The sequence below is a fragment of the Lissotriton helveticus genome, chromosome 11 (assembly GCF_964261635.1).
Source record: "Lissotriton helveticus chromosome 11, aLisHel1.1, whole genome shotgun sequence".
Lineage (NCBI taxonomy): Eukaryota > Metazoa > Chordata > Amphibia > Caudata > Salamandridae > Lissotriton > Lissotriton helveticus.
Window position 1 is genome coordinate 651,046,391 of NC_136072.1, and position 23,761 is coordinate 651,070,151.

General features: G+C 38.8%; 1 protein-coding gene across 2 annotated transcripts in view; it reads right to left on the reverse strand.

The window, feature by feature from the left end:
• LOC144791735 (thiamine transporter 2-like) overlaps positions 1 to 23,761 on the reverse strand; it is a 381,748-nt gene that overhangs the window by 156,945 nt on the left and 201,042 nt on the right. For both annotated transcript variants that reach the window (XM_078666502.1, XM_078666503.1), the window contains one exon: positions 17,583 to 18,414. In XM_078666502.1, the coding sequence (XP_078522628.1) occupies positions 17,583 to 18,414 (832 nt within the window). The remainder of the gene's footprint in view (positions 1 to 17,582; positions 18,415 to 23,761) is intronic.

Consider the following 23,761-nt stretch of genomic DNA (forward strand, 5'->3'; position numbering starts at 1 on the left):
CAAAAAGCTAGGAGAACTGAATAAATGGAGAGTAAAATGGACGAAAAAGAAGGAAGATGAAAGATTGGAAAAATTGTCAAAACAATTTCCAATGAGAGAAATTGCAGGTGGAGGATATGTTCATGTCCCTTGGTCGAGACAGGACATTCTGTTATTTACAAATTACTTTCCGAAATTGAGGGAAAAACCAGTTGAATGGTACAGGCAAGTCGATAGATTTATCAAAGTGTCAAAAGTTCTGTGGATTGATTTAGATGGATTTTTTGACATTGTCGTTCCATCAGATCTTTGGACAGAATGCAAAATATCGATTAGTTGGCCAAAAACAGAACCTGAGCGAATCAAAGAAACAGGTGCTCCAAATCCACTTGTAATGGATTTTTATGAAAAAGTGATTGTTTGGATGAAAAACAAAATTCCACCCAAAGAAGTCGATTGGGTTAAAATAGAAAGGACAGAACAGGAAACAAAAGAATCAGTTCATTCTTTTTATGAAAGACTACTGTTAATCTTTAAACAATACAGTGGTTATGAAAAACTTGACGAAAAAGACATGAGCCATTTTGTCTATAGATTTGTTTATGGACTAAAACCTGAAATTGGAGAAATGATCAGAAATAGCATTGTCGGATGGCAATCACTATCTGTAGATGATATTCTAAGAAAAGCTAAGTATTGCAGTGATGAAATAGAAGTAAAACAGAAGAAGCTCAAGGAGAAAGCCATGTGGGCTCAGGTAAAAGTGGCTGAACAACAAATTGCCAGCATGGGTAATAAGAACACTAATTTTGTTCAAACTGGAAATACAAACCAGATACAAGGAAAATTTAAAAGTAATAATTTCCCAAAGAAATTTAGCCCAAAGATTGAGGAGTTGAAACAAAGATTACCTTGTTTTAATTGTGGCGAAATTGGACATTGGAGAGACGAGTGTCCTCATCCTCCTAAAAACTTAAAGAATCCCTTATTGAATCCACAGATGCAGAATGGTGTTGACCTGCAGCGACAGCTACAGATACAACAGGGGTTAAACGAATTTAATATTCAGCAACAGTTACAGCAACAGCAACAACAACAGGTGAATAATCGTCAAGACCAATTGCCACAACCACCTTTTCCGAATTGTGGGGGAGTTCAAAAATATAATCCAAACGTGGGATTTCAGGGAAGTGAACAGGTAATAAAACCACAAAAACAGCAAAAGCAACAAAGAGTTCAAATGCAAAATGCTTCACAACAGTTTTTATTAACAGAAAGTCAAGACAGCGATTCTGATGATTATTGCTGACGGTGCCCGAGAGAGGAGGAAGAGTGTGTTGTTGGAGCCACTCTTGAGGTTGACCAGTCTGGTCCTTTTGTAAACGGGAAAGTTAATGATGTAGACATCACTTTTCTAGTGGACACTGGTGCTACCCGTTCTACTGTTAGATCAGTGGAAATTGAAAACCTACCTCTCTCTGGGGATACCATCCAAGTTGTCGGAGTAAGTAATCAGCAAATTAAAACTGACTTAACTGATCCAGTACCAGTTGAAATTGGAAATTACAGAGACAAACACAGATTTGTGGTTTGTAATAGTAGTCCAGTGAATCTATTGGGCAGAGACATCCTATGTAAAATGAATTGTAGAATATATTGTTCTCCTGATGGAGTTGAGTTACAAACAATGGAGGAAGATGGTTTATACAGAATGACAATGATGATGATGGAAGCAGAAGAAACAAAATTGTTTCCTGCATTTGAAGAAAAGGATTTACCTGAAGAACTCAAGGAAACAGTGAAATCTGAAATATGGGATTTTACTGGAAATGAGATGGGTCTGATGAAAAACGTAGATCCAGTAAAGATTACATTAAAACAGGGAATAGAATTTCCAAACATTCCACAATATAAAATGAAAACAGAAACAATTGAAGGTATTACACCTATAATTGAAAAATTAATCAAGCAAGGTGTATTAAAAGAAATGGAGAGTAGTCCTTGTAATTCACCAATTATGGGAGTTAAAAAGTCTAACGGAACATTTAGAATCGTACAAGATTTGAGAAAGGTTAATCAAATTGTCGTTCCATGTTGTCCTGTGGTTCCAAATCCAGCAGTAATTCTATTCCAGATTCCACATGATGCTGAATGGTATACAGTCATTGACCTTTGCAATGCATTCTTTACTGTTCCCTTACATCCAGACAGTTATGAAATCTTTGCTTTCAGATTCCAAGGTAAGACCCTCGGATGGTCAAGAATCCCTCAGGGCTATACAGAAAGTCCTTCAATCTTTAATGAACTGTTGAAAAGATCATTAGAAGACCTAGACTTACCTGGTAGGTCTACGCTAGTGCAATATATTGATGATTTGTTAATAGCTGCAAAGACAAGAGAAAATTGTGTGACAGACACAATAATTCTGTTAAATCGCCTTGCAGAAGAAGGACATAAAGTGTCCCCAGCAAAACTACAATTTTGCAAACAAGAAGTAAAATATCTTGGTCACAGAATTGCAAAGGGAAAAAGACAAGTAACAATAGAGAGAATAAAAATGATTCAAGCAATGTTACCACCTAGAACACAAAGACAGGTCAGAATGTTCTTGGGAATGGTTGGTTACTGTCGACAATGGATAAGTGGATTTTCAGTAATTGCAAAACCACTACAAAGACTGACAAAGTCAGATGTAAAAGATCCAATTATTCTCAATGATGCTGAGATGGATTCTTTTGAGAACCTGAAAAAGAGCTTATGCCAAGCTCCTGCTTTAGGTATGCCAAATTATGAGAAAGATTTCGAACTGTATTGTAGTGAGAGAGAAGGATGTGCATTATCTGTGTTAATTCAGAGACATGGAAATTTAAAGAAACCTATTGCATACTTCTCTGCAGTTCTTGATCCAATTGCAAAAGCATTACCAGGTTGCTTGAAAGCAGTTGCAGCTACAAGTATCAGTCTCAAACAAAGTGAGGGGATCATTATGGGATTTCCTGTGAAAGTTTTTGTGCCTCATTCAGTAGAAATATTACTGACAAGAGGTAAGACTCAGCATTTAACAAGTAGCAGATTGACGAAGTATGAGAAAATCATACTAGGAGCAGATAATGTTTCGATTTCAAGATGTTTAAATCTGAATCCTTCTACATTACTGCCTGATTCTGAAATTGTTGATGACATTGAAACAGAACATGAATGTTTAGATGTCATGGAATTCTGCACTAAACCAAGAAAAGACATCAAAGACAGACCTTTGTCTGAATCGGATTTTGTCTACTTTGTAGATGGGTCATGCTTAAGATCCGAAGGAGGTGTCTTAAAAGCTTCATATTCAGTTTGTACAGTCACAGATGTCGAAGAAGCATCATGTCTTGAAGGAGTTCGTTCAGCACAAGTAGCTGAATTAATTGCTTTAATTCGTGCATGTGAAATATCAAAGGATATAAGAGTTACCATCATTACTGATAGTCAGTATGGATACGAAGTTGTGCATGATTATGGACAACTCTGGTCACAGAGAGGATACATGACATCAGCAGGATCACCAATTAAAAATGCAGTTTTCATTAGGAGATTAATTGAAGCAATTCAATTGCCAAAAGAAATCGCCATTGTTAAGTGTGCAGCACACACTAGAGGAATTGATTATATTTCCAAGGGAAATGCCTTCGCAGATGAAACAGCTAAATACTGCGCAAGGAAAAATTATTCTTACAATCGGGAGAGGAGTAAAGAAACTGATTCAAATTCATTAATGCTAACAACAGTTGTAGAAACATGGCATGAGATTAGAGATTTACAAAATGAAGCAGAAGATGAAGAAAAAGACTTGTGGTTAAGATCAGATTGTAGACCACGTGAAGAAGATGGAGTGTGGGTTTACAAAGATGGCAGAGTAGTCTTACCAAATTGCTTGATTGCTGACATGGCCAGATTATATCATGGTCCAGCACATCTGGGAAGAGATTCTATGGTTAGACTTTTCAGAGAAACATGGTTCAATACTAAGTTTAGAACTATTGCAGAATCTTTTTGTCAAAGGTGTTTGTCATGCCAACAAATGAATCCAAACAGAAAATCAGTGGTGGGGACAGGAATAATTGGTCGAGAGGGTGGTCCCTTTACCAGGTTACAAATGGATTTCATTGAAATGCCCTTACACAATTGTTTGAAATATGTGCTTGTAATTGTTTGCTTGTTTTCAAGATGGGTAGAGGCTTTCCCTACACGACATTGTGATTCAATTACAGTAGCAAAATTAATGCTCAGAGAAATAATCCCAAGGTACGGTTTTCCAGTCACTATTGAGAGTGATGGAGGAAGCCATTTTGATAACAAATTAATGAAGTTAATTTGCGAAGCTTTGAGCATTGAGCAGAAAATACACTGTGCATACAGACCAGAGGCATCAGGAGTGGTTGAACAAATTAATGGAACAATTAAAAACAGAATTGGAAAAATGTGTCTTGAAACAGGTGTAAAGTGGACTGATGCTCTTCCACTTGTTTTGATGTCATTAAGAAGTACACCAGATAAAAAGACAGGTTTGAGTCCTCATGAAATTTTAATGGGAAGAGTTATGAGGCAAGCTTTTGTACCTGTAGGTAAACTGTTGAGCATAAATGACAGTGCTATTTTGGATTACTGTAAAAGGTTATCTGATATGGTAACTTCTGTGTCTAATCAGGTGGGAACTGAAGCACAATCAGATGAAAAGGTTTTGACACATGATCTGAGACCTGGCGATTGGGTCAGAACGAAAGTACATCGGAGAAGGAATTGTCTAGCTCCTAGATGGCAGAAACCTAGGCAGATAATTTTGATCACTACTAATGCTGTAAAGTGCAGAGGATTGAAACGTTGGATTCATCCTAGTCATACTATTCCAGTACCAACTCCTGAGAGTTCTGATGTTGAAAGTGATACCACAGATGATTCTGATTCTGAAGCAGAAGGCGAAACAGAAGGTGAAATAATTCCAGATTCTGAAGATCGACAAGAAAGTCGACATCTGGAAACTGTGCCAGTGAATGGAAATTTGACAAGAAAAGACTTAGAAATCATTGAAATAGATTCTGAAGGTGAAGAGAATCTATTAAAAGGAAAGATAACTGAGGATTCGGTTGTCTCTATCGAAGACAAAGAAGCAGAACAAAAAGTAGTTTCAGACCAGGAGAGTATCGAAAGGCAGAGAACAAACTCTGGAGTAAGGAACAGAAATCCGAAATCTGGGAAGTTGGGGGTAATTGAGGAAGAGGAGGAAGACGAATTACCGAGTACCAGTGATGGAAGACAAAGTGAAGTTCCTGAAGGAGTGAAATTGCCGAATAGAGAAGTTCCTGAGTCAATTGAAATTTCAGACTACGAAACTGAAGAAAGTGACGTGGATGGTGAAAGTGAAAACAGAAAGAAAAGGACTTGGAAGTCAGAATCAAATAATTCTGAACCAAAGAAGAAGTACGTGAGAAAAGCAGACTACTGGCCTGGTGGAAGATTGAGAGTCAGATTGATCAAGAAACCAAAAGAACAAGTTGAAGAAATCAGTAGTCAAAAGAGTCCTGGAAAAGAAGTTGGAGTTGGAAGAAAAATTGAAGTAATATCGAGAAAAGGGAAGAGAATAGTAAGACCAAACCAAAAATACAAGTCTCCTGAGTGGACTTACTTAGTAATTCCACCTGTTATTGACATATATGATAGTAGTGAAGAAGAAAACGAAATCCAAGAAATTAGTGACAATGATTGAAGTACAGAAACATTAAATTAGCAAAAGGCTGAAGAAAATTTGTTAGTTGACACAAGGTCGAAGAAAAACTGTTTAGTTGAAGAAAACTTATGTATGACATAAGGTCGAAGAAATCTTGTTTAGGGTTTTAAAAAAAAAAAAAAAAAATATTTTAAAAGGGGGGTGTAAAAATATATTTAGAATTTTAAAAAATTATTTTTATTTTTGAGGCTAAAATTAACCAAAAATGCCTTATGTTAAGGAGAGCACTTCAAAGTGTTCTGTTTTTAAAAGATGCTGTAAGATGACTCTGGTGTGTCTGCTCATTTTAATTCTGCTCTGGTTGGTTTTAGCTGTGATTATCCCTTTGGAGATGAATAGAGAATTACACAAAGTTAACATAACAAGCAAAGCTCTGGTTAGCCAAACTAAACATAGTACGTCTGCAAAAGTTATTGATCATCAGCCTAACATTCATCAAGATAAATCAATTGGTGATTTTTCAAGTAATACATTCACAAAGCTATTGAGTGAATATGTTAAGGTAATGGATGCAAAAGACTGCTACGTCTGCGTTAAGTTACCTGCTTCTGTTTCTGAGGGAGTAACATATAATATGCTTCCTCTCACTTATGCTGTAACATGTAGTGTGTTAACTAGTTTATTTTATCAAACTGGACGTTTAGAATATTACTATTCGAATTATGATGAAATTTTTGCAAATATTAAGATTGATAATGCTTTAAATAAGCATAAGAAAGCAAAGCAAATGAGAGAATTTTTCCTTGTTACTAACGAACTTACTTATGAGTATGCTTATAAAAATAATCTAACTTGCAAATTAAGTGCTGAAGGAAAGAAATTTTTGAATATGGTTGAGGAGAGAAGAGCAATTTATAAGAGGAATGAATTAGTCAAGCAGACTAAGTCAAGTTTCTGGCAGAAAGAGGATGAGAAGTTAAATGGCAAAATGCTTGAAAATATTGCAATTCACATAGACAAACCAGTTAGTGGAAAGCTTTGCATTAGAAGAGATAATACACTTTTTGATAATTACTTTGTAGGTGCAAGTAACTGTGAAGATACTTATCAGATTTTGGGAGGTTGGGGATTCAAAGGTGGAAAGGATCCAATCTTTCCTGGGATTTATTTTGTTTGTGGTGACAAAGCCTACTACAACCTTCCAGACCACTGGTATGGAACTTGTTATGTGGGAATTGTTTTTCCTAAAGTGTTTCATGTTGACAGAGATTCAGAAGGATTGTTTAAAATTCATAATTATGTAAATAGAGTTAAAAGAGAAACTTTTACTGAAGTTCTGGGAGATATTTTTCAAGCAGTAATACCTTTTGTTGGTATAACCTTAAATGCAGGGAGAATTAGAAAATTATCCACTATAGTTGATAGATTATCAACTGACACAGCTGATGGGTTTCAATTAGTAAATGTTGAAGTTATTGCAATTAGATCCATGGTGATTCAAGATCGCCTTGCTTTAGACATACTCCTAGCAAAAGAGGGAGGAGTCTGTGGCATTTTACATGTACAACATTGTTGTACATATATACCTGACGAAAGTAAGAATATTGAAATGTATATTAAGAATATTACACAAATGCATTCAGAGATAATTCCTTTAGAAGAAGATGATTTTACAGGGAAACTTTCAAAAAGGTTTCAAGCAATTAAAAACTGGTTTCATGATATCGGAAGTTCAATTCTTGGCAAGATTCTGGCACCTTTGATTATAATAATATTCATTTTTATTTTGACCAAAATAGGTTGTTTGTTACATAAAAGAAAGAAACAGTTGAAAGAAAAGAAAAGAATCTATAATCTTAGAAAAGAAGAAGAAAGGGAGATCGAATTACAGGAGTTACATAGAGAGCGTTATGCTAATTCCAAAGATTATGCAGAAACAGACTTTTAGGTTTACTGATACAAATGAATTTGAATCGATTTCTTAGAAATTTAAATTACCAAAATTTTGAGTGCTGGTGTGGTGATTTGTTAATCACCAGATGAGGGAGTTGATGGAGCGAGATAGAAAACAAAATTTTGTTTAAACTCGTGAAGTCACATTTCCATAACATGAATAATAATATTAATGATTTGTGATTTGTTGTGCTAATACAACTTAGATTAAACTTTACACATGGGGGGGACTAACATATGTGCTCATAAACGTGCATAATTGTTGCATCTTTTTGTTCGTGCAAAATAATAAAATAATTTATTGTTTTCGTTTTTTTGTCATTACTAACTGCTGCAAACTTAAAAGAAGCATGTGCTTGTTTTGCTTTTCCTTGTCTGTGTGATGTCATTTCTACTATTCTAGGTGCATATAAGTCTCATGGATTAACGAAGACTGGTAGATATAAACGTTGCTTTATTTGTTTGCATTGGCTAGGTAACATTAGATTAATCGGGTGGGTTAATTAATTAGTAAATCCTGGGGTGGATACAGAATCTACATTATTTCTTACATTAATACTTTTCTTGTGTTTGTTTTATACTAGAAAGCATAAGTTGCCTGCTTTTGGGCCTAATTTACTCGAGCTGCAAAAAAAAAAAAAAGCTGAATTTTACTTTTGCAAAAGTCACGAGACGCCCATTCTGAAATAAAATGTTCGTCAAAAGCTGCGTTCACAAAGCAAAAACTGACGTGCTATCATCATTCTGTTGGACATGGCCAAGGTCGAAAAAGAACATTTTGTCAGCCCTTAACTTGGCATCCGCGGAAGTCAATTGGAAGCAATGAGACATTTGTAGCAAACCTAGGAAGCTCCTGGTTGCATACAGAAAAGACAATGGTCCTTAAGAAAAGTGACCTAATGGAAGTTTTGAAATGTGGGTGACATGTCACTTGTCACTCTCAGCCAATGGGACGTCGAAGATTTCTGAAAACTTTCCTTTGCGTAGTTTAGTTAGCGTAGAAAGGTATAAAAAGTCATGCCCCTAGGGATGGGCTGGCTGCTGCTTTCTGACTTTCCGATGAGGGTGAAGTGCTGTCGAACATTGCGTGGAGCACGTAAGAATCCTCAAAGAACTTTACTTTAATTTCTATCTATTTAGCTCAGTTAGGGACTTAGGTTTTAGAAATGCTAAACTTTATATATTCACTTTAATTTTGATTCACTTGCTTAAATTGTATTTTTCTCACGTTTCTTTACAATTATGCTTGCTTCAATGCTAATAAAATTCATTTATAAAACTATCAACTTATATACCATAATTTAGTAAATAAAATCTTACTTTTGACAAACAAGCTGGTCTTGGTTATTCAGAAGTGTAGGTTACTATTAGCTAGATCACGTCGCCAATGGTGGTCGTTTAAATGGTTAAGTTTTATTCTAATGACAACATTCTTTCCGCAGATGTATAAATTTGTATATAATTTGTAGATAATGTATATATAGATTTAATCTGACCACCTGATTCAGTAGGCCCAAAATATGTCAGGTTTATAAATGGGTCCATAATTTAGTATAGAATTTTGTTTATAGGTTATGAAGTTGGGTAGCGTTGTTTATGATATATTTTCTATAGGCCGCTGGATCAACGTCACATTGGGTGTCTGCATCGGACTGCCAGGGGACGTTCAATCTGTGCATGCATCAAATTCCACCTCACCGCGGCGGAATGTGTGCCGCGGCGAAGCAGTTATCCTCCTCAAAATCACCTTGTTTTTGATTTCCGCATAACATCCATAATTATAGTTGCCTGGAAGCCTTGTCAGAGGCCATGCTTTTTGTGAAGTATATCATGGTAGAGCCCTTTTTATATATATTACAGCAGGGCATTTTACTTGAAAGCGACACAAATATCAAGTGTTTCACACTAATCTTGCAAAGCACAAAACCACTCAAAGCGCACAAGAATATGAAGATTGTTAAGTGACTCACAACTTCACAAAGTTGGCAAAATGCCAGAGTATCACTCTACGAAGCAAGGAAATTAAATACATTTGATCATGAGTCCAAATTTTGTGTGCCATTCTGTAAAGGATGACAAAATGAGGCGCAAAATTCAAGAATAGACAAACAAACTTAATACCCAATGTAAAGCACTGTGTTCTACCATCAATTACTTACCTGAGTGCGGGTGGTGCAGTCCTCTTTCTCCAGCACAGATAGGATCTTGACATCCAACAGATGAATCTTCCTGTTTCCCACATGATGCCAAAAGTAGACTACAACACTTGGCACTTGGTAACCTTGATGATCTCTTTCGCTCCCTATATCCTGACTACCACCTGTTCTAGCTGCCTCAGGTGGTCATCCCACAAATTGCTAAGGTGGTAATGACATCAAGTTAGGCCACGCAGAACTCCAACTCTAAGAGGACAAGGTTCATGAGGCACCGAAAATTGAAAGGGGCATTCCTGAGTTCAAGTGTTTGATCATAAACTGGTACAACTCCTCTGGTATAGAGAATGCAGTTTTTTTCCATGGAACTATGCACTAATGTAATCTCCCAATAGCCACTGATAGGATATAAGGGTACTTAAGAAGCAAGCAGCAGTCTAAAGGTTCTCTGGCTTAGTCGCTCTGAGAATCGGGTGTACATCTGGCTTGGACACCTCCTTGAGGCCCCAGTAGTCCACACAAAATAATAAATGTATGTATCCTTGCTCAGGCATCAATATCACTGAACTGGTCCAAGGACATCAGGATGATCAATCACCCCTAGGTCCAACTTCTTAGCAACCTGTCTTGATGCACATCTGGACTTAGTACGACATCCTTGTCCTTCACTGGCAAGCTATCACCTTTATTTATGTCATGCAAACAGACAAGTGTGAATCCTGGAGTAAGCAAAATGTGATGAGTAAATCATCCCATTCTTTCTCTATAGTGTCTGTACTTTTCAGGGATAAGTTGTACCCCTTCCACAGAACCATCATTATCATCACTGTGCAATAGATCAGGAAGTTGTTCACTATCTTCCTTCACCTCTTCTGTCACTGTCAGAATGTTCAGTGAAAACACTCTTGAGGTGTGACTTAAGCTAGTTCACATTGATCACTCTTTGGCTCCCATGTGGCACCTGTGTTCACCAAGTAGTTCACTTCAGAAACATTCGGCACTCCCTTGCATGGTGCACACCATTTATCATCCAAATCAATTGGGCAAATTAGCTTCAGCACCAACAAGCCCTCACCCTTTTGGTACCCAATCAACATCATTTTCTGATCATACTAAACCTTCATCATCTCTTGACTTGCTGAAGTTTAGCCTTTGTCTTACTCTTGTAATGTGCCTTGAACTTGCTTAGGCCAATCAAGTAATCCAACTCAGCCTTTTGATGTAACTTAGGAGTTTCTTCCCACCGCTCTCTGACTAAGGTGAGTGGATCACATACATTCCTGTTGGAAAATGGCCCTCTTTGAAGGGTCACACCTTCTTTTTGTTGCCTTAGGACCCTGAAACCCTTACCACTGCTGACCAGTGCTAAAGATCATGTGCTTCTTCCCTAAACATAGTAACATTGGTGTATCCATATTTGGGATATTTAATTTATCTATAAGCCCCTAATAGAGTATACTACCTGTGCCCAGGGCTGGTAAATTAAATGATACTAGTGGGCCTGAAGCACTGAGTGTGCCACCCACACAAGGAGCCCTTTAAACATGTCTTAGGCCTGCCACTGCAGAGCCTGGATGTGTGCAGTTTTATTGCCATTTCAACTTGGCATTTAAAGCCTTTTGCTAAGCCTTAAACTCCCATGTATTACACATAAGGCAGCCCTAAGGTAGGCCCTAGGTAGCCCATAGGGCAGAGTGCTGTGAAAGTAAAAGGTAGGACATGTACTTTTAAGTTTGCATATCCTGATAGGTAAAACACTTATTCTCGCTTTTCACTACTGCGAGTTCTACTCCTCTCATTGGTTAACATTGGAAATTCCTTATTATACTTTAAAGGTGTAATGCCAGATTAGCAAGGAGTAGCTCTGTATGTTTTATATCTTTGGATTTGACATTACTTTTTTTAGAAATTTCACTTTTACAAAGTTGGCATTTGTCTGCTCTTAAAGCTTTGTGTGCCTGCAGCCTGTCTCCAGCACACGTCTATGGTGGGGGACAGCTTGAATTTGTGCATTCCCTCTAGACAGCTACACACACAGGAAGGTTGGGTGTGTCTGAGTGCCCGTCTTCAACCTGATGGCTCATCCTGGGCAGGATGGGAGGGTGGAGCTGACACACCTGAATAGGCAGTGTCCTGTCCCCACACAAAGGGTTGATTACCCCTGTAATGAGTCTGGAGGCAGGGCTAGGAAGAAAGGACCTCTGTGCACTTCAAATACCCTTCTTTAAACTCACCCCCACTTAAAAGGCACAACTGGGTATAAGTATTGGGTCTCCGACCTCACCATATCAAACACTTCTGGACCTATAAAGAACCTCTGTCAGAAGAACTTCTGTGCTGCTTTCTGCTGTGCTGCCTTCCTGCCTGCTGCTCTCTGACCCTGCTGAGGGAGAGATAGACTCTGCCTTGAATCCAGAGTGATCTTCAAGGGCTTATTGGTTTGCCACCTGTTGCTTGAGACTCAAGGAAATCAATGTATCATCACCTGCTCCTGTGCCTTGTCTATTGGAAGTGGACCTAGGTGCGCTCTACAGTGAAATCGACACATCTCCAGTCTGTGTGCAGCAGAACCATTGCAAAGTATGTTGCAGGAGCAGAATTGGCACATCCCAGTCGGAACCAGCACAGCGGAACCAATGCATCTCGCCACTGCAGTGTGGGAAGATCGATGCATCCCCTCAACTGTGTGAAGAAACCCAGCTAATCGTCTATGGAACCAACATATCTCGCCTAAGTGCACCATCTTCAGAACTGACTTATAGCTGCCACTGCATGAAGGAATTCAATGCATCGCCTTGACTGTAAAATCAACACTGGCGCAACGCTCGACTGCACCCCGCATGTCGCTGTTGTGACCAAGATATAGGTACTGTATTTAGCGGCCTGCATGGTTCCAGTATCTGGCCCATGTTCCATTGTGGTTGGCCTGAACTCTTGACTTAGCCTCAGTCCAGCGTGACCCAATAACCCTGATAGGAGCTCTTTGCTTCTAAGAGCTTTTCTACTTTTTCCTTTAAAAAATTCATATCTTGACTACCAATTGGATTTTTGTTATCCTGGTCTTGTTTTATTAATAAAATCCATATCTATTTTCTAACCTGGTGCATAGTCTTTTTGTGGTATTTTCATTGTGTTACTGCATGTTGTGTTGCACAAATACTTTACACATCGCCTCCTAAGTTAGGCCTGACTACTCAGTGCTAAACTTTCAGAGAGTCAGAACAGGATAATTTATGGTGTGTGACTGACTTACCCTGACTAGAATTGTGGTCCCTACTTGGACAGGGTGCTTACCTCTGCCAACTAGAGTTCCAATTTCTAACAGTGGCCCAACAGAAGTTCTAATGGGCTGGACGCAACTGCCTTCTATTGAATTTCTCTGCCGGCAAAGAGACATGGCAAGAGATAATCTCACTTCCTCCTGAAGTTCTTTGGAGGAGTTCCCATCATGCTCTTGAGGGTCTTAATAAAACCTTTCTACCAACCATTGGCAGGTGTTATGTTGTGGAGAAGAGGTAGGTTACACCAGCCTGCTCCCACATTTTTTAACAGGAAAGAAGAGATACAATTTGTTCCCTGGTTGCAAATCAATGTCTTAGAATATCTGACTGTTGAAAAGATTCATATCTGTGCCTTAGCTACTATCCAACTGCCTCTGGATACCTAGTCGCAGGATCAACCACAACTAAAATATACTTGTTGACTGATGCTTAAGGGGTGTCAAGCAGACCAGCAATGTCAATGCCCACCAGGTCGAATGGAACAGCTACTGGTGTCAGTGGCACTATTGATGCATTGATCTTAGGCCCTGATTCATCCCTCAGAAGACAAGCAGGACAGGTTCTTGAGATCCTCTCTGCATCTCGGTGTATCCTTTTCCATTAGAGCAAAGAATCCAACCTATTTTTTATGCTCATGTGTCCTCCTAAGGGCATAGTTTGGGCCATGGACAACTGGAAATGTATGTGCACTAGGTAAATTGTGGGCCAATTTCAAACACCAGGCTCAGCATTTGGTGTTTCATCATCCCAGTCAACATAATACCTTTCAATCACTCATTTGCTGAGGATTCCCTTGATTTCTTTCAAAGTTCCACAAGTGTATGATTCTCAAACTATTTATCTTCTCATACAATTTTTAAATTAAAAGTAAAAGGGGAGCGTCCTGAAAAAGATATGTTGGCTGTAGCACAACCAAATATGCAGAGTGACATTAGATGGAATATGGTGACCTCTTAATTTAAAAATCGTTTGAAAAGAAAATATTAAACAATGAATTTGACTGTAAACAAAATCTGGTAAATTTTGTACAATTGATAGTACAGAAGTTGTAAATTATTCGTAGATTATACTGACAAAGGTTCTCCCAAGAACTATATAAAATTCATACAGCTATTTACTAAGACAAGTATAGGAGCTAGCGTTTGTGGTACACCTAGAGCTCCAGGAGATAGGTTTTCTGACAAGTAACTGTGTCACAAAGTTAATTTGGATGCCACATTGAGTATATGAGGTATTGTTTGGGTCGTGTTACAAGTGGTTGAAACTATTCCTATCGGATTGCTGCTCTAAATAATGATTGAATTAAAACATGCTGTGCATCGTGGAGGATTGATGTGAAACACATTTTTTTCTCGTTATTAGATAAATGGACTGGGTGACCTAGATATATGTGATAATTCATGTTTTGTCCAATATGACACAGTAAGAGTGCTTTTGAAAATGAACAATACAAAAAAAATAAAAAAAATAGATGTGCTAGGAATTTGTAGGAGACATTTTTGTGAGGATAGTAAGTTATGTCAATCAGTCATTCATCTTTATTCAGCTTAACCAGCCATAAAAAAATACAAAAGGACATTCAATGCATCTGGAACACTGACATCTGATTCCGGCATAGGCCAATTAACAATACTCTAACGTTGTATTCTTTACAAAAATTCATCCGCTGGGTCACAGATGGCTTCAAATGTCACTATTCCATAGCTAAGCAGACTTTAAAAACATTACGAGGGTGAAATATGAATCAAGTCTGTTCCTACGTTACGGTGCTTTTCTAGTGGCAGCTGAGTACGCCTCCAGAATTTCCAGGTTAATTCAAATCCATAACCTTAAAATGCGCACATTTTTAAAATTCAATAAAACAAAGAAAACCACCTGATTTTAATTTGTGGTTCCATTAAAATTTCCAAGTACACTATCACAACGTGTGGCCAATTTAAACAGTATATAAAAAGACAATTCATAAAAAAATACCAAGGTCATGCGACTGTTTGTATACAGTTAGTTCCGCGAGAATGCTCAAGGTTTTATTGCTCATATCTTTTTCAGATGGCCAATGATACTTTTATATAGTCGGCTACTCCATTACAAATATCGGGGTGGCTAATGAATACAAAAATATTAAACCGTCAGTATATGTACAACGGTGGATTTTCTTTAACAGTTATGTCTAATAATATGGAGCATTAGTTTAAGATTTTTTAAGAAAAATTATTTTGATTTTGGATTTAGAGGTATGTGAACATTATACAGAATTGGCAAATGCATTACCCTAAATGGATTTGGTTTCATTGAAATTGTTAAAAATAGGAAAGACCACATGCATGAGAGCAAACAAGGCAGGTATAGTGTTTTGAATAAGGTGAAAACCGCAGAATAAAAGTAAAGAGAAAAACTTTAAGGATGCTACAATGTGCATTGGAATTCTTTTCAACCTACTTTCAGCCTAATTTGCCAAGTCCGATTGGAGAAATACTGTAGTGGCTGTAGGAAGCATAAAAAAAGAGCAGCTATAGTGATTTCCAACACTGAACAAGCATATGGGACCACTATAGGGAGACAAGTCTTTGTATGTTTTGAAACTGGACTTTTTACATTGAAAGATATTCTTAGAACCTGATGTTTGTGCAAATATAGGTGTTTATCTTTATATTTCTGTAAATATGGGGTGGGGAATGAATTTTAGGATTACAAATGTACATACACTATGCTATAAATCAGATATAAATTGAATGTATGTTTGTTCTTATAAATATGAAGTATAAATGTATTAAGATTGATTGGAATCATGTTGTGGAGGTTTGAATATTGGATATATCACTCCCAGAGCTCTATATAACATGAATTAAAATATTGAAGACCATCATCCTTGACAGTGTCCATTGGTTGTGCAATAGAAATTACCCTAAACAATTTCCACCAGTATGCAAATGCTATGGAAGGCATACAGACCTAGATCTTGCCTGTAATATTTACAGTATGGGGCTTATTTATGAGAACCCTGCATCACTTTGCGTGACGAAGGCCTCTCATAAGGGTTTATGAAGCCACCCAAAGCCACCTTACATGGCTTTGAGTGGCCTCATAAATCATGAGTAAGGCAAAGCAGCGCAAATCACTGTGTCACCTTACTCTCTGCCCGGGAGGCATTCCATTGGTGTTGCGGTGGGTTTTCCCGCAAACCCAAGGAATTTAATGCTGCCACAGATTTATAAAGTGATGTAAACCAGGCAAAGCACCAAATTGTACAATTCCTGAGGTGGGGCATAACGAAGATAAATATGTTAATTTCTCCTATTTTATCCTCTTTCATTGTGTGCTGAATTCTGCAGCACACATAAGAAGAGTTAAACACCTCGTAGGATTCTTTTTGTGCAGGAAGGAAGTTTTCAGTTTCTCTAGGATTATCGAAAAAGATTTCAAATTGGTAAATCAAAAATACATAATATTTTATCTAAAAAAGTGAAATTACTCCGTGAAGTCAATGTGCATTTATAATGTTCTCACTCGCCATCTCCCTGTGAGCACCATGTTGTTAACCCGTTGCATGCTGATGACGGAACCGCTCCGTCATCAGCTGCGGGTGCGCTGTGCTGATGACGGAGCGGTTCCGTCAAGGCCCGCCCGGCACGCCGGCGCGGCGCGAATTCCGCGCCTGCGCTGAGCGTTCTATTGAGCGGGGCGGGCCATGACGGAACCGCTCCGTCACAAGCACAGCGCAACCGACGCTGGTGACGGAGTGGTTCCGTCACCAGCATGCGCCCGCCGTATTTCCGCCCCGCCCCCTTAGCATTGCGGCGGAATAGCCGCCGCAGTGAAGGGGTTAAGAAACCTTTTGAATTTGGGGGCATATTTACAAAGAATTGGCGCAACATAGCTCAGCAAGCAAATTTGATGTGCTGTGTCATCTGAAGCAAGAAGAACTGCGCCATATCTTCAAAGAAATACTGCAGTTCTGCTCTCTCTGTTCTCTGGAACTCTTTGGGGTGCTAGTGCCAATGCAGACACTCCTGTGCCATAGCGCAACGGTGTATGCCTTGTTGTCAGGATTAGACTTTTGCGTGGCTTTGCAAATACCAAATTGTAGTTTTTTATCGGAGCTGCATCAAAAAAGTGACTCAACTTAGATGCTAAATCTTATATATCATGTGTATTTGTAAAGCGTACATTCACCCAAGGGTATCTTGCCACTGAATAACAGATGCTTATTGTAATCCAACTAAATGATACACATTTTGTCACCCTCAGAAGGATGAAAGGCCAAGTGGGCCTGCTGGGATATGAATCTGTGTTCATGAGGTCGAACACAGGCCCCTACAGTGGACACATTAGTCCACAAAGCCACCAGAGCCAGCAAATCGTTGTCAATCTGGTCCTTTGTTTACACAGCAAATTTTAACAGGTCCCTAGGCATCATTCCATTTACCCAAAGAAACAAACAGGTAAACTCCCGTAATACATCACTCCCAAATGAAATACTGGCTTAACTTCAATGGTAAGTTAACTTACCTAAAAGTGTTGAAAGAGCTTCAACCCCACCGTTGTATATGGTGGAGTTTTGTGACGGCTCGACGTGTTCCCAAAGAACCTGGACGTAGTTCAAAACCTGATTATAGCCAGTGGTGGCCAATGCCCACCACAGTGACCAGTATATGAGTTGCTTTGTAGAGTAACAGTCTTTTAAGTCCATCAGCAACTGTAGAAGCACTCGAAAGAAATGTTTGTGGCTATTGCTATGGAGAATGTCCGGTTCTGACAGCTTTCCAGCATTGACTATTTCTGCTGGGGAGACATTATCACCATGGCTCCCTTGGTCCTCATTAGTAGTAGGGGGGTGAGAAGGCTTGTCATCAATTTCTGCTGTTTCTGGTGATTCTTTTGACAGTTTTTTATGGAAGAACATACTTCTCTTGGGCATAGGGAGAAAAAGTGAGGCTATTAAAGCCACGCCTACTGAGCACAAACTTATGACATTTAAGTAAAAATATGACACACCTCCTAAAGACACCAGAAGTTGCCCTATCACTGATCCTGCTGTGTAGCCAACCAAGGAGATGCTTCTGCAGTAGCTCGTTACTCTCTGATAATGATCAGAACTGACAACACTGTAAATATAGGCATAGTAGGCTATCTCAGTGGCTGTAGCTAGGCCATAGACAACCTCCAGCACCTGCATGGCAGGAACTCCGCTGGCAAGTAACAAAATCAACCACGCAGTTATGAAGCTAATTCCCTGCAAAATAATGATGGGCTTGTATCTCAAATAGTCAGTAAGCAGAAATACAGGAAATAACAGCGCCAGATAGGAATATGTCCAAACGGGAAATATCTGATTTGTAACCTGTTGAGGAGATAATAAAGAGATGTATTATGATTTATTCAACATTTTTGTGAAATGTGTGTAGCCCACACATACATATATCAAACACATCTAACACTATTGTATACACGATATCCAGATATAGACAGACATTAGTGCATTCATTCACAGGAAACACTCACACAAAAATATACGCAACAGATCCAAGCAAACACTAAACACAAAGAGGACACAGGTGCATGATTACCCTAACATATCAAAAGCCAAAATATCACATGAACTACATACACCTAACCTACATAGACCTAACCACTACACCGCAAGCTATGTATAGAGGTGCTTATTTACAAGCTCCTTGCACCACCAGTAGGTTATTTTTTTGCATATTAAAAGTGACGTACCGATGGTGCAAGGGGCTTATAAATATGCTCCACAGTTAGTAGATGTGGAGTTAAGAATCATACACGTATACGTACCTTGATGCTGTAGTGTTTGGCGATGTAGTGGAAGCAATATATTAGAAAGCTTATCTTAATTACCTTGATATAAGGTTATACAACTAACACACATGTATTGTATAGATGTACAGAGACAAACATACACAACTTGTACTCATGCCCATAAACAAACATACAGCTTACAACCTCAAACAAACACCAAACACACATGCATGCACACCAGCCACACTTCCACCAAACATGCCCATATCTGTCAAAGACAGACACACAGGCACAAACACACATCTCATTTGTACATTCCACATTCACTTACTTTTCAAAAAAAATCTCTGCTTAACAATAGTATGCTGCCTGTTACAAGAACAGGTTTGAGGTTTCAAATGGAGTAGCCAGTTGTTCCTCCATAGTCAATCAATGAGGGTAAGTCTTATGAACTGAAGATAATTGTGGAAGCCCCAGTCTTCTGAGAATTCAGGAATGTCACTGAAGTGTGTGGAAAAAGGGGATCCAAAAAAGAGCAGTCCTTTCTCATGTGGAGTCACCCCCCCCCACACCAAAAGGGAGTAATGCATATGTTTCCTTAAAAGGAACTAAAATTGTGTTCATATTTCTGTAATATTTAGTGATTCATAATCCTAGTACATGATATATAGTAGTGTTTGGATAAAATATCCAGTTGTAAATATCGGGAAGCAGAAATAATAAAATATTGTGATATTTAAATGTCGTAATGAAAGAATAACGTTGACAAGAATACCGTTTTTTGAGGTAAGTAATATTATTTTAAAATATATTGATGTATTTAATATCATTTTCAGTGATATAGTGGTTACAGATATTGTCACTATATCATTTTAATGCGCTTTAGTTGCTATATTAATTTTATGTCCTACTATTGTCCATATATATGGTTTTTTTTTAAATATAGCATGCAATTTTAGGTGATTTTGAATTTTTTGAATATATCATTTTAATTTACAGTGTTGCAGTGGTTTGTTGGGTTTGAAGGGGGAGAGGAAGTTAATAAGGTAATAATTTCTTGTTTAATAAATGTTATTTAATTATATGAGTGATATTTATTAAGTAAATTATGTAATACTGATTTATTTTTGTTATATGTTATTTGTAGGCTGTTAGGTTGGTATGGGTATAGGGTGGAAAGGATTCAGTAATACCTCTATTCTGCCTCTTTCAGATTGTTTCTCACTTTTATCCTGCCAATTTCTGCTCATTGCTGAGCTTTTTTTGGCCTCTTCCTGCTCATTCATCATCTTTATTTTGACTCTTTCTGCTCATTGCTAACCTTTATTCTGCAGAAGAGAGCAAAACAGAGCACTCGCACACTCATTTACAGAACTATTTCATGCACCACCTCCCATACCCACTCAGACACTTATGGACCCACTCTCAGACCCACTCAGAGACTCACTTACCCAATAACCTACCTATACAGCCACTCAAACACCCACTCTCAAAGGTTACTGGTTACAGTTAGGAAATAAAATGAAAAACCAATAACAAATTCACTGAAAAAACCAAAGATTAAAGGGACTTTATAGTTAGGAAATAGAATTGAACAAAGCGTAAAAATTCACACGAAAAAACAAAGGTTACAGGGACATTAGAGTTAGAAAATGGAATTTAAAAAAACCTTGGAAATTATCTGAAAAAAACAAGGATTATTAGGCTCACATTTCACTCATACAAAACTAGAGAAATTCAGCAGTAATACATATACACATCTTTAGTTCCTTTTAAGAAAACATATGCATTACTCCCTTTTGTTGGGGAGGGGGTGACTCCACATGAGAAAGGACTGCTCTTTTTTGATCCCCTTTTTCAACACACTTCAGTGACATTCCTGAATTCTCAGAAGACTGGGGCTTCCACAATTATCTTCAGTTCATAACTATAACTTATTCACTCGCAACGCACCGCTTATGACCTCACATATTACATCACTCATGACAGGGTCAGTGCCATCACTGATGACATCACTGATGACCTCATCCAGTGAGTGTAATTTTTTTCTAAACGTTTATGATTGTTAAACACATATAATTAGCTATTACAAAAGGCAAATTACTATAGTAGGTGTACAACTAATGAGTGATACTATTTCTAACATATGAGTGGCTGTGTATGTATCTGTGTGTGAGTAAATGCCTGAGTGGCTATATAGGTGTTATAGAATCATTTATATTTTAATGGTTTTTTTGTGCATGTATAGCTATATTTCACACAAAAACAAAGTTTACAGGGACATTATAGTTAGGGTCAGATTTACTCATACGAAACCAGAGAAATTTAGCCGTGATAGTTACCTGGGTTAACTATAAATCGTGCCCACACAATGCACTCCTTATGACCTCACATATTACATCACTCATGCCATGGTCAGTGACAGCACTGATGACATCTCAAATTACATCACTAATAACATCATTGGTTGTTGAAAGGTCAGACAGTGATCATAACGCATTGGTCCTGTCACTCAAACCGGGGAGCTTTGGGTTGAAATGTCAAACTTCGGCTGAAGACTCCACCATCGTGCCTTTAATAATAACTAATTGTAGGAGTAGGGTTAAATGGCCAGATTTTCAGATGTCCACTAGCAAACTTGCCGAATTATATGAGTCTGTTATTCCATTCCTCGAAGACATGGGGAAATCCGGCCATCTAGATAGGGCATCTGAAATACATACTCAACTGGTAGCCGCACTCAAAGACATTTTGTATCCGGTGAGAAAACCAAAACACCCTCGAACATTAATATCTAGATGGTATAACGCCTCCTGTAGGAAAGCCAAAAAGGCTTTTCTTAGAGCATTAAAAACTAATAATAGGGAAGAAATTATAGCCCATCGCATTGTGTACAAAAAGGTAGTTTGTGATGCCAAGAAGGAATGGGAGGCCTCTATGTGGGACGAATTGGGATCTGCCCTCAATACTAATGATTTTAAATCATTCTGGTCTATAGTTGCAAGAAGACTTAGTGGGCATATCCCTGTACTCGCCCCGAATATTGCTCCCTCAGTTTGGGAAAGCCATTTCTGCGACCTTTATGGCATCCCCGAGACTGATGAAAAGTTGGTTACTATCCTGGGATCCCAGCAGCCTGAAAACACTAGCGGGATTGAGCAGGGACGGCTAACCATAGTTCCTTTATGTCCCACCCCAGTTGAATTTTTCACCCTGGCTGAGGTAGAGACGGCCCTAGGTAAATTGTTTCCTAATAAAGCTCCGGGCTTGGACAAATTGCCAGGGGATTTGTTCAGGATGCAACCGAAAATTTGGGCCCCTTATTTGGTTGTTTTGTTTAATGGTATCCTACAGGGAGAGGACCCCCCACCTACATGGTTAGGGGCTGAAATCGTGCCTATCCTAAAAAAGGGCTGTCCCTTAGTCCATTCTAACTATAGGCCGATCGGCCTAATTGATACATCTCAAAAGCTGATGGGGAGGGTTATCCTTGATAGGATTTTAGGGTGGATTGAGGATAAAGGGGTATTGTCTACACTCCAGGCAGGCTTTAGGTCTGGTACCTCCACTCTAGACCAAATATTTCGCCTGCAGGTCCTATATTGGAAGACCGCCAAGGTGGAGGGTGGCAGCCTCTACCTTGTGTTTGTTGACCTGCGGGCAGCATTTGATCTAGTTCCACAGATAAAACTTTGGAGAGTACTAGCAGACTTGGGCCACCCGCCCTATTTGTTAGCCATCCTTTCTAAGCTCCATGACAATAATTTCGCCCAGGTGAGGTGTGGCACACATGGCGAACTCACAGACCAATTTCCTGTCAAAAAAGGAGTTCGCCAAGGGTGCGTACTGGCGCCAACGCTATTCAGCCTCTATATAAACGGCCTTGTGGAACACCTGAATGGTGTAGAAAATAATGATGCCCCTAAACTAGCCACAGGTAGAGTGCCCGCTCTGATGTTCGCAGACGACACTCTATTGCTGTCTAGAACATCATCGGGCATTCAAAGAATACTTGAAGGGTTTGTGGAACTTTGCGACCTTCGGGGGCTGGAAATCAACCTAAATAAAACTAAATGTATGAATTTTTAACCCTCTGAAGCATGTACGCCCAAATCCTGTTTTACACGGTACTCCCCTTGAAAGGGTCAAAACATTTATTTATTTGGGTGTCACGTTAACTGAGAACTTTGGTTGGAATATGCAGATCGCTAAATCCACACTCAAGTTATCCCAGTTAGCGGGGGGCATAGGTAAGGTTTCCAGGGCATCTACTTACAGGCCGGCCTCTCCAGCCCTAGAGATATACTGCCGGCAGGCTAGACCGGCAGCGACCTATGGGGCCGAACTTTGGGGGCATAAGCAGATCACGAGTCTCAAAAGGGTGGAGCACTCTTTTGTCAGAAACTTAGTTGGGTTACCACCTAGCATGCCTTTGATCCCTCTCAGATTTGACCTTGGCATGTTGCCAATAGAGGAGGTCACTACTGCTAGACCTATAATGTACTGGAAGAGGTTATGGTCAGCTCCGGAATTGGATGCATATAGAATGGAACTTTCAGAGATTTTGCCTCTCCTAAAGAACAAAAAGATCCCCTGGCATATTTGTGCTGTTAGTGCCCGTTTAGGTTTTCCTGAATTGTGGGAAACTCCTGAGATCTTTTGCTCGGGGATATCCAAGAAAGAACTTCTCTCTCAGATACATACGTTAAATTATCAATCATTGATGAGCTCTGCATCACTGGGTAAGCTGACATCTGAATTCCTCTTAGTCAAACTAGAATCCAAATTCGAGGAATTTATGGACTTAATTGAACCCCCAGCTGCCCGAAAGCTTTATATACAGTTAAGACATGGCACCCTTCCAGTTAGGTCATTTACATCTAAATGGTCAAACCCTAACAGTGAAGCTTGCCCAGTTTGCAGCCACA